Raw genomic sequence first — 13,061 nt, 5'->3', positions numbered from 1 at the left:
ACCAGCATGTATGGGGGCGTGGCTATAATTTTAGACAGTGCGTGGCTGCTCTCCAACTCTTCCTATCCCCATAATATAGATGGGCAATGCTGCGTGCACTACTGTTCGGTGCACGCAGCTCTCCCTTTTCAAGCAGAGCTGTGTGAAGCGGGAGCAGGGTCCAGCCACCTCAATTATACAGTACCCCAGGCTTGGATGGGGTTTCCAGGCACTAGGAACCCCCATCCCCACCTCGGTTTGCCTATGGGACCTGTCATCACCTCACTCCATCAGGGGATACTCACCAGATTCTGGGTAAATTGGTGCGACCACAGGTGTGGGGAGACTAATACCCAGAGCACCACCACGCTGGTGGAGCAAGATATCAAGACTCCCTGGACCTTCTGTTGACAGACTCTTTTGCCTGTGGAACTTTTGGTGATCCGCTGACCTATTGTTTAAAGTTTGCAGTTTTATATTCTGCTGTTTTACTGTAAAAAAAGTAAAGATAGTGCTGCATCTTTAATTCTGCTTCTTGCCTGTGTGATTTCTGAACCTAAGGGGAGCCGAGTAAACAAGTGAACTTCGGTTTTAAAAATCCGGTATCCTCACACATATTGTTATTGTTCTGTGTAGTAAACACAAGGCACCATTAGTGCCTGTGGCTACAATAATAATATTTGCAGACAATTTAGGTGCTCACAGGTTTATAAATTGTTAAATATATAATTCTGAATGCAAGATATTTTAGTATATTGGAGAAAGTCCTTTATTAAACACTTGGGTTGGCTGTAACATTAATCCTACACTATAAAATGTCTTTGGGCTTAGAGGGAATCATCAATCTTTCACTAGATGCAATCACTGTGTCTGAATTGAATTTTCTTCACAAGAATAAATCTCCATGCTTGGGACAATGTGTCAATATTTCACCCTAATAAATCTGTGTGCATTAACCAAAATGTTGATCTTGCACTGTACTTAACATGCTACATTCAAGGTCCGTGAGGACCATAGACTTAAATGTAGATATATCATCACCCATTCATGCAAAGACAAATTTGGTTATTTAATTATAAGAACAGAATGTGTTTACTATATATATATATATATATATATATATATATATATATATATATTCCAGGTGAGACGGCACTCAAGGATTTAAGACAAATTATATTTGTATCAAAAGGGTGTATATAATACATTCCAGCGTTTCAGTATAGTACTTTCCTCAGGGACATCAGTCCATACTACTCACCTCAAATCTATTTATTGTACTATCAATACAAGTAAAGCACCGAGAAAGGCAACAGGGTAATGTTATTTATGAGTGCCAAGCACCTGGATAATATATGCGTGTATATATATATATATATATATATATATATATATATATATACAAACGCGTACCTGTGTGCAGGTAAGCCTTAAGCCCAGATAAATAGCATAGCATTTGATCATGTTAGGACTGACCAGATTGGGAAGACTTTGGCGTTAGTTGTCAGCTTAACATATATTGCAATATGTGGAACTAACATTCCCTGTTTTTAATATAGAACAGTATTTAGTACAGCATTAATTATGTGTTTGGAGAGTGAAGAGTATCCCTGTTTTTTTTTTCCAATGCATATATATATATATATATATATATATATATATATATATATATATATATATATATATATATATGTGCGTGTATATATATATATATATATATATATATATATATATATATATATATATATACATATATATATATATATATATATATATATACAAGAAAACAGGGATACTCTGCACTCTCCAAACACATAATTAATGCTTTACCAGGTACTGTTCTATATTAAAAACAGGGAGTGTTAGTTCCACATATTGCAATATATATTAAACTCTTGCACCCCATTTTCTACATTCTTTACATTTATTAATTCCAACTTGTGTCAGGTGAGTCCCAGGTGTCCCATGGCTACTAGTGCTTGGGAAAGTCTTGCCTTTAAAAGCTGTGTGCAGGTAAGCCTTAAGCCCAGATAAAATAGCATAGCATTTGATCATGTTAGGACTGGCCAGAATGGGAAGACTTTGGCGTCGGTTGGTTAGCTTAACATATATTGCAATATGTGGAACTAACATTCTCTGTTTTTAATATAGAACAGTACTTGGTATAGCATTAATTATGTGTTTGAAGACAGAGTGCAGAGTATCCCTGTTTACTTGTCTATAAAATGTGGGCAACCCCCTCTTGCACCCCAGTCTGTACATGGTGAGTGCAGAGGATCTATGTCTGTTTTTGTTTATACATATATATATATATATATATATATATATATATATATATATATATATATATCCTTATTAGCCCTCCTTGCTAAGGTCAGTGCACAACTATACACCACCTGTCTGTAAATACTGCAAACAGTCACAATTTGTACATAGCCCTAAATCAGCCCCATATAAAACAATAATAATACATTTCGTTGGGCTTCACTCAGATATGCAGCCGTGTAAGTACATAGAACATCCACCAATATTCAAACTAAAATAGCACAGAAAAAAATAGTATATACATACACTTGCGCTCTCTTCTCAGAGTACTGGGATGATAAAAATAAATCGAAGTTGCTTTCCTCAAATGCAGACTTATGAAAGATGTGACCCTAAAAAGGACTTACAGGTCCAGAAGACAAGACATATACCCACGTAGTGTGTTGAAAAAGGTATATAAAAATGTAAAGTCCACCACCATATATAAAGATGTCCTCAATATTCCACTATGATTATCCAATGTGTGAGAAAAATTCAGTGCTTCGTCACTTCAAACCAGACCCCTTAGGGTATTTGCTTACTCAAAAATGGAAGTCTGCATTTGAGGAAGGCAACTTCAATTTATTGTTATCATCCCAGTACGCTGAGAAGACAGCACAAGTGTATGTATATACAATTTTTTTCTATTCTAAATCAGCCCCAAGCTGTGCATGGTTTGAATGTAAAAATTATGGTGGCTCAACACTCCCCCAAATTTAGCTTGAACTGTTCTAAACAAATATACAGCTGCGGATGGCTTACCTGAATGAGAGAATTCCCGTCCCCCTGCTCCTCTCTTTTGTGAGCTGAACAGCAATTAGCCTGACCTGATAGCTGTTTTTTTTCCTATCCTACACTGAAAAGTAGAGTTGCCACCAGATATGGCTCGGCACATTAGTTTATTCAGCAGATATAGTTCTCAATATCAGTAAGGGCACAAGATATAATTCTGTATACTAGTCTTTGCACCACATATAGCTGGGAACATTAATCTTGGCACCTGATATGGCTCTGCAAATTAGCCATAGCACCAGATATGGCTCTGTACATTAATCTTGGCACCAAAAATGATTCTGCGCATTCATTTTGGCACAAAATATGACAAATATTTTTAGACATCAGATATGACTTTGCTCTTTACCTTCGTTATCAAATACAGCTCTACACATTAGTCTTGATAACAGATATGTTTGTGCATATTGGGTCTGCTACTGAAAATGTCTCTGCATATTAAACATTTAAATACTCAACATTTCAGTCATCGGCTACAACCTATGTTGTCTTATCCTATAATGTTTCTTGATTCTGCTATAAACAGCAACATCATCTTTCCAATGATCTTTGGAATAGACAACAAGCCTCTCAGCCCAAGCTCACTTTAGATATTTTCCAAGGTTATATTTACTGCCCCAATTATAAAAGGGTTTGGTGCACCTATAGCTTTGGGACTACAGCCTCAAACAACCCTATCATAATCTACCACTGGCCTTTGAGTCATATTCCAGTCATATGAAATATAAATTAATGATCTTACCAACACTAGACAATTTATGAAAATTATATCTAAAATTGCAGTCCCATATCTGCAATATTAACTATAAAATCATTTTCCTAAATTTTTTTGCTGTGGTTGATGCTTCCTCCTCTGGGATTGATTATTTAATTTAAAGCTCTCCACATAGTATGTTATATTAAATAATGCTGTTGACTATTTAGCCAACTGAAAAAAATATCCAATATTTTTTAAGGCTAGTGTCATGACGTGTGAGACGTGCTCTGCTATATTGTGTTCTAATTAGAAATCATTCTAGACATTAATGGATGGAAAGAATTGATATCTATGAGGTAATACACACTATGCAACATGCATCTGTTTCTGAACTTAGTTCGCCCACTTTTGTACTCACACACACACTGGTAGACAGCGTGTATATATCTGCACAACGCTTCAGACTGCAAGCCCTGCCCTCACACAAACAATGCTATTTAATTGCATAGTTTCCAGAAATGCCAACTGTTCCTTTGGCCCACACTGCCCATTAAATCATCAAAACCTTTATGTGATTGTTTTACTGTTTATGCATTATTTTCACATGAAACAACTCTGAGGAGTACAAGAAAAAGGAATGTGTTATGTGTCAGGTACTATAGTACTTATCTTAAAACTACAAGCAAGTCATAATATACAATCATGGGGGCACAAACAGCTTCCATCTAACAACACCTCTATACCAGGAGTAAAAGTCATCTAATCTATACGCTGAAATTGCCCAGTCAATCACCCTTTTTTGATTATCAATTTCGGGCATATGCAGCAGACGTTTTTTTATGTTCGTTGTGTCCTAAGGCGAGCTTAAGGAGGACAGAAACCTCCCGTGGAGGAGAGGTGCATGGTGCAAAGCGTTACACACACACACACACACACACACACACACACACACCCACACACACACACAGACACACCTATAAACAGCGTTTGACACCCTTATTGTATCTATTATAATTCTGAGTTCTGTGCAGTTACGCCATTTGATCACAAGAGTGCAAACACAGATGTAATGACATCACAAATGCAATGAGCTACATCTGCCCTGTCCATTGTAAATGAACCAAAGCCACTTAGTTATAATGGCTAATTACATACAACATTTGTCTGGTATTTCCCAGAGGCTTTTTGTATTAGCTTCCTTGTTCCTAAAGCACTCAATCTGTCTACCTCCTAAACTATGACCAATTTTTAATAATAAGCAGTATATCATGAACTTACCCGTCTTCCTTCCAAAAACTTTAGAGCTGCGCCAATGTTGGCCACCCAATGAATGCGCTTCAATTGCCTCCCTTGTTCACATGGCTATAACAAATGTTTTATAAGTGTGTTAGTCTATAAATACATAACAGCAGCAAAGAAGAAGAAAGAAAAAAAAAGAAAGAAGAAGGAATAAGAAAGAAGGAAGAAAGAAGAAGGAAGAAAGAAGAAGGAAGAAAGAAGGAAGGAAGAAAAGAAAGAACAAAGAAGGAAGAAAGAAGAAGGAAGGAAGAAAGAAGAAGGATGGAAGAAGAAGGAAGAAGAAGGAAGAAGAAGAGTTGTAGTATATGTGAAATGTTCTGCAAAGAAAAATAAAATTTTATGGTGTAGCAAAAATGCATTAAATGGAATGTGGGTATAGAAATAACTTCATGTCTCAAGTCTGCTTTCTTAAGCTAGCCATTTTCTTCCAGATTTGGTCAGCCAATATGGTAATTTTCAATTCTAGTAGCCCAATATGTGTAAAGCAATCCATTGTTTTTAACCTGATTTTAACTATATATCAGATATATACACAAATGTGAGAATAAAGCACATGTGAAAGAGGAGCTTTGATGTTGGCAAAAAGCTTAGATTTGGACAATTACAACACTAAAAAATAATTTGCTAACCTTAATTGTTTCACAGTAATGCGTCCTCCTGTGTTAGTTTACCTACCAGTTTTTGTCCAGACAAGACTTCTAACAATGCAAGCAGCTTAGTTCCATCTTTTATATCTTCAAAAAGTTCATTTATCATTAATGGAGGAGTCCGCTGTATAAAGAAAGACAATATGAGGTCAATGCAGGCTCTACAGCGGAACAAGACTTGCTTTTGAAATGGTATAATGAAATTCAGCAACTAAATACAATTGCCACATTATAGTATGTCAAGTCAAACTTTGTATATTTTGTGCAAACTACACAAACAAACTATACTACTATTACTCAACCTATCGAAAAACAGATGGAAACTGAAATAGCTGAGCATGGAAGAAGCTCTGCATTTGCTTATACAAGATAATGTCCCATATCCCATCTATCAATGTAAAAGTGAAAGCTGAAAATGCTGGATTCAGTGATATGTGGCACCAATTGTTTGCACTGCTGTTTTTGTTTGCAAACCATTATGTTAGCAGATCCCTCAGAATAGAGTAGTTGAAAAGTCTGTACAAGTTTGCAGATATAGTACCAGGGTGGACTGGAATCTATAGTAGTAATAGTTACTGAAACTGCCAGGACCACATGTCTAATTAGTTTTTAAGACTTGGTCATGGTAGTAATCTGAGACTGATGAGGCTGCTAGGCTTTTGAACACCAGATAGTAAATTTGCTTCTAGTAAAAATATCTTAGGGCCTGATTTAGAGTTACATTAAGAACATATTCATGATGTAGAGATGCATCTTGATGCAAAATTGAGGCACTGCCCATGCGTACAACTTGCAACAGTATATAGTGTTGCACATATATTGCGATTGCAGCCCCCCTTGCAGTTGCAGAGATAGATCAGGGGCATTAACATGCAAGGTAAGTACAGGGCATGCAGATGTAAATCAAGTAAGCCACTTTGAAATGCAATTTACATTGAACTATGAAAATTACATTTAGCACTTACATAAACTGGGTGCAAGTATTGGATGATGATATTTGTTGCATATTTTATCTGAAAGCATCTATATGCTAGATTTAGGTTTACCTTAAGATGCATGCAACCCAAAATACAGACATGGACTTGCAAGTGTGCAAACACATATTTGCTCAGATACAAACAGGACATCCTTACATTTAATTCTGAATCTGGTCTCTAGAAATGAGTTGACAACAGGAGCTTTATAAAAAACTCACAAAATCTCTGGCGCTACAATTTTGAATGTTGCTAATCTGTATAAGAAGTAAATTGCAGCAATTCGATGGAGATAGTGTCCAATCTCCTATAGTACAATATAGAAAGAGAAAAAGGATGAATGCGCAAATCTACTTCTTATTAACTGTATAATCAAAATTTAATGATACCAAGGATTTAGATCATCACAATCTCACATATGTATAAAAAATGGAGAACATACCTATACATAAATCTCTAAGTATATCCCCTTAATAATTGCATATACACAGTATCCAATCAATACTCTTTAAAATCTGCAGAAAACAGACTCTAGCGTCTTAACTCAATATTATAATGAGTGAAACACATTTTCATTTTCATGAGACCAAATAAAATAAAATAAAATCTTATATCAGTATGGAAATATACGGCAACAATGTATCTCCTTGATGAATAAGAAATCCAGATGACTCCACAGTTATTATGTACGTTATATCCGGCAGTATGAAACTTGATACAGATCAGTATACGCAAACAATCTTCCTCCGTATAAGAGGTATGTAGATTTCCATCAATTGGTAATCCTACATATAGTAGTCCACGATGTATTTAGGGCATAAATGTCCTACCCACATTCTGGGAGAAGAGAAAGTCCAAGCAGGAAGCCTTCCTGCTTGGACTTTCCAGCATTGAGCTGCAGCTCAGTCAGTGCTGGGCATGTGAGACGTGTGGACGGTCAGTCGTCTTCTCTCCATGGACAACAGTTGACTTACAGACTTCAAGCAATGTCGGATCAAATGGCGTACAAAGTGAGGAGATTGTGAGGATTATTATAACTTCTGTGCACAAAGTTATTTCCCAACCTTGTTTTCAAGAGGAACCTTACTATTGGAGGTGATTTCCTGTCCGGACAGCTTTTGGTGCGCACCCCAGAAACAGCTGAATCTAGCAGCCGCCGAAACGGTATAGAGGCGAGTGATTTACTTTCCGTCTCCCAGAAGCGGGTAAGCGAATTTTTTTTGCCTATAATACAACGTGGGCTATTACCGCTAGAGACTACCCTTTCCTCCTAAAACGGGGAAGATATTTTTGCCCAAATACATCGCAGGCTACTACCTCTAGATATTATTCTCTTCTCCCAGAAAGTGTTAGATAACTGTGGTCAGAGTTGACTGACCCTGATGGGGGATGCAGCTAATATATACAGTCAGTGTTTCATTGTGAACAATAGAGATGACGTAGCTTTCTTCCATAGGTCCAGGCACAGGGTGGCTTCAGGGTAAACAGTTCATAGGCTGATTCAATCTAAGGAATCCAAAGGAGGGGGTCGTCTCTCCAGGGGGTCTGCTCCTTTCATAGCCAGCATCATACAAAGGTTTATTCCCTAATATCAATAACTAAATTATGCAATGTGGGATCTCTTCGCCGACTGCACCGGACAGCTGCTGATGATTAGGGCTTCAATATGATATCAGGCATGACACCTTTCCTATAACTAAACCTTTAATAACACTAAAATGTACATATAATCATATTATATAAACTAATAATAAACCAAATGCTATCTGATCATGAATTACAGTGTAACGGAACCAATATGAATTGTATAAATAACTAAATGTTGTAATGCGAGTGTGTGCGTGCGTATTTTAGCGTGCGATCGCATCACGCTACGTGTTACGTGGCGTACGCTTCGCAACACGCACGGCAAACCAATATTAAACCAATATACTTTCGTTCATCCAATTATACGACTTCAACAAAATCTACATACCTCTTTTTCTGCAGATTTTAAAGAGTATTGATTGGATGCTGTGTATATGCAATTATTAAGGGGATATATTTAGAGATTTATGTATAGGTATGTTCTCCATTTTTTATACATATGTGAGATTGTGATGATCTAAATACTTGGTATCATTAAATTTTGATTATACAGTTAATAAGAAGTGGATTTGCGCATTCATCCTTTTTCTCTTTCTAACAGGAGCTTTATACACTAATATATATTAAGGTTGAAAGTATTAAAGCAATCTAAAAATGTTGTTGAGTCAACGGTTGCATTGCCATGACGATCTCGAATAGCTGGTATATTTTCTGTATTGTCTTTTGATCGTAACTTCCTGACTACGTAGACATACGATTGGTCCATGCAGCAGCAACAATACCGTTAAGTGTTTAATAGCACAATAAAAGTATGTTACAGAGGTCCCTCATTTATCCCACCTTCAGTTTTTATTTTGCTATCACAAAGCTTTAACTGTAGTAGACTTACGTTTTTAATAGAGTAGTGAACTGTAGGTAATTTGTATATATATATACAAACACTGATGTTTCCTGTTTCCAAAAGCAGTTATGGTAATGTAAATAAAGCCTAGGTAAATAAAAGCCTAGGTAAAACATTTTCTGATGTGTTGTTTTTTTGGGATACCAGATACCAGAGACAGACCAAAGGTTGTAGGTCAGATGCGAGCAGCATAGCCAAGGGAAAGGACAAAGGTCAGGGCAAGTAGAAAACACGGGTAATCCAGAAACATGCCGAGGTCAAGGGGCACACGAGTTTAAGCAGAATCCAGAGTCAAGCCAAACGTTCACAACAGGGAATCAATACAAGGTACCAGAAAATACACAGAAACAGGGGAGCTGGTAAGTAATGTGTGCAGGCAAAGAGAACACTGTAACTGGCAGAGAGGTTAAGCCCCCCTGTCTTATATACTAACATGCACCAATCAGAGAGATGCAAATCAGACTCAGCGGGCTGCTAATTGATTAATGTACTACACGCTCACGCCCGGCCGAGGCGCAGAGAGGAATGTAGAGCGTCCCAGCCGTTGCCATGTTGATGACTGCGGTGAGAAGAAGAAAGTGACATCCCGGCTGTTGCCATAATAGCTAGGACGCGAACAGAAGAAGCGAGTCGCTGGTCGCCGTGGATAGTAACACAGTTATATAGGGTACAATGCATCTGCTCTGTAACTGGGCATATTGATGTAAAGTGTGTATTGATAGTAGATTCGCCTTTAAACAAAGTTTCCAGAATGCACGACCTCAACTTATGTGTAATGATCTAGAGACAGAATAAGGTGTAATAAAGGGTTAGCCCTGTTTTTGTTGACTGGGAGATCTGTGTGAGGAGACCAGAGAAATGATGTGTGCCCTGTTGTCAGATATAAGTCTTGTCTTCCTGAAGTATAAAGTTACCCTGAAGGGTTCTATTGAAATTACTTTTTTTTGCAGATCCAGAGACCAATTTATAGCCATTAAGTGAATAACGAGTAGTATCCACACTCCAACATGGCAGAGGTAGGCATCAGGATGGTGTAGCTAGCCTCAATGGCCAGGACATCATAGAAGTGGTTAAACCAACATTATGCTTTTTCTTAATGAACATCAGCAACAACAACAATAATAATAAATAATTAAAATGTTGTGTATCTATGTTTTTAAAACCGATAGATTAGTAGTATAAATCAGTTTTTAGCCATACTACAAACAAGACTGCTCACCAGGAGCTGCCATGATGATACGCATATAGTAAAGGAAATTCATTTAATGTGGAAATACTATGCTAAATTATTTACATAGAAATTAAAATAATGGATAAATTATAGGTAACCCACTGTATCATACACCAATACCATACAATTTAAATACTCCACACAATTCAGTCACTTAATTCTGTAGATAAAACTAATAAATTAATGATATCTTAAAGAGACAGAGTTGTTCTGGCACAGAGGTCAGGTATGACCAATCTTTTAAACGGAATATACAGTATATGTACATTAAGTGTGGGAGTTAGTATCGGGTATAGATGGTGCAGGTTTTTGATTTATAATGTTTTTTTGCATTAATAACTTTACTAAAAATCAGGTACATTTTTAAAATTCAAATATACCTGTTGCAATAGCATTACAAATTAGTGTATGAGCTGGCAATACAGGTAGACCATAGTTTTATAAAAATAAGATCATGAGAAATGTCCTAAATGGCACGGCGGAAACATTTTGTGGGGTCCTGACACACAGCTTATGAATCCCTATTATAGTACTAACACACTATGCCTGGCACCCAAAAATTCAAAGAAAGGCAAAACTCAAAACCTCACACCTCAAAACAGTATTTAGCTAGGGAAAACTGTAAACTTTTATGATTTAAACATAAACTGTGAAGAAAACATATTCTCTTATATAACATTGAGTCAAATATATTCTCTTTGGTTTTGAAACTCAATGAAATTTCAATTTAAATCAATGACTCTGGATGTATTTGTTATTTTGACATTGTGTGATAGTTTGGGCTTGTGTGCATAATCTCAAATTTACTATAACTAGTACACGGTGTCATAATAGTTTCCAATGGATTGTGCCAGTATCAAGTTAAACAAATGAGAACGTAAAGAGAAAACTCATCCGTTTTAATGTTTGTTTTGACAACGAGTTTCAGTACTTTCCACTTCCAACACAGACAAGAACATGGAAATGACATGGAAATCTGTATGGGCTTAAAAAAACATCATCTATATTTTCTCAGTTTTTCATGGGATAGAGAAAAAACACATTTTATTGTTTAGAAATATTCTATGGGGCCTTCAATTGTCCGGATACCCCGCCACGTTAAAACTACTACCGTTATTACGGTAATAGTTAGCTGGATTTCAGCTCACAGCTCAGGGAGCTGCGAGCTGAAATCCAGCGAGAAAACTACCGTAATAACGTTTTTTCCGCGCACTATTACTGTAATAACGGTAATAGTGCGCGGATCGCGAGATTTTTGGCGTTTCCGCCGACAATTAAATATGCCCCTATATGTATTACTGAAATAACAAATGTATTTTTTACCCTACATTCTGTGGTCAAAGTAGGGATGTATATGGTGGTATGCCATACTATTACTTCTCCTACTACCTTCATTGTAAAATTATCAAATTCCATTCACTTACATTTTTCATAGCACCACCTCTAAATTTCCATTTCGACGATTGATTACATTTATAAGAACTTGCAAAGAAGCACAGAATGTACACTATATGGACAAAGAATTTGGACACTTGACCATTACACCAACAGGGACTATAATGACATTGTATTCAAATACATATACTTTAATATTGAGTTGGTCAATGTTATCTATCTGCTGCTCTTTCCTGTTGTGAGGACAGGATGGAGACATTTCTATTGTAATTATTAAGGAGATCACAGCAGTGTATGTGTATATATATATATATATATATATATATATATATATATACATATATATATATATATATATATATATATATATATATTTATGTATATGCACACTATATGGACAAAAGTATTCGGACACTTGTCCATTACACCAACAGAGGCTGTAGTAACATTGTGTTCAGATACATATACTTTGATATGGAGTTTGTCCCCCTTTTGCAGCGATAACAGATCCACTTTTTTTTGGAAGGCTTTCCATAAGATGTTGGAGTGTTTCTGTGGGAATTTGTGCCCATTCATTCTGTAGAGCATTTATGAGGTCATGCATTGATGTTGGGTGGGCAGCACAGTGTCTAAGTGGTTAGCACTTCTGCCTTACAGCACTGGAGTCATGAGTTCAATTCCCAACCAAGGCCTTATCTGTGTGGAGTTTGTATGTTCTCCCCGTGTTTGTGTGGGTTTCCTCCGGGTGCTACGGTTTCCTCCTACACTCCAAAAACATACTAGTAGGTTAATTGGCTGCAATCAAAATTGACCCTACTCTCTCTCTCTCTGTCTGTCTGTCTGTGTGCGCATGTTAGGGAATTTAGACTGTAAGCTCCAACGGGGCAGAGACTGATGTGAATGAGTTCTATGTACAGCGTTGCGGAATCAGTGGCGCTATATAAATAAATGGTGATGATGATGATGGGTGAGAAGGCCTGGCTCGCAATCTCCGTTCCAGTTCATCCCAAAGGTGTTCGATGGGGTTGAGGTCTGGGCTGTGTGCCTGCCAGTCAAGTTCTTCCACACCGAACTCATCAAACCGTGTCTTTTTAGTCCTAGCTTTGTGCACTGGGGAACAGTCATGAAATGAGCCTTTCCCAAACTGGTGCCACAAAGTTAGAAGCATAGTATTGTCCAAAATGACTTTGTATGCTGAAGCATTAAGAATGCCCTTCACTGGAGATAAGGGGCCTAGCACAAACCTTGAAAAACA

The 13,061-nt window shown here is 37.0% G+C and overlaps 1 protein-coding gene across 1 annotated transcript in view; it reads right to left on the bottom strand.

Annotated features, from left to right (window-relative positions):
* Window positions 1–13,061, bottom strand: part of SYNE1 (spectrin repeat containing nuclear envelope protein 1) — a 334,503-nt gene that overhangs the window by 293,795 nt on the left and 27,647 nt on the right. Inside the window, exons 3-4 of the mRNA XM_075203581.1 lie at window positions 5,747–5,842; window positions 5,051–5,134 (exon numbers count right to left, since the gene is read on the bottom strand). Coding sequence (XP_075059682.1) covers window positions 5,051–5,134; window positions 5,747–5,842 — 180 coding nt within the window. The remainder of the gene's footprint in view (window positions 1–5,050; window positions 5,135–5,746; window positions 5,843–13,061) is intronic.

This window comes from Mixophyes fleayi, chromosome 3, assembly GCF_038048845.1.
Source record: "Mixophyes fleayi isolate aMixFle1 chromosome 3, aMixFle1.hap1, whole genome shotgun sequence".
NCBI lineage: Eukaryota > Metazoa > Chordata > Amphibia > Anura > Limnodynastidae > Mixophyes > Mixophyes fleayi.
This window is presented reverse-complemented; position numbering and strand designations above follow the sequence as displayed.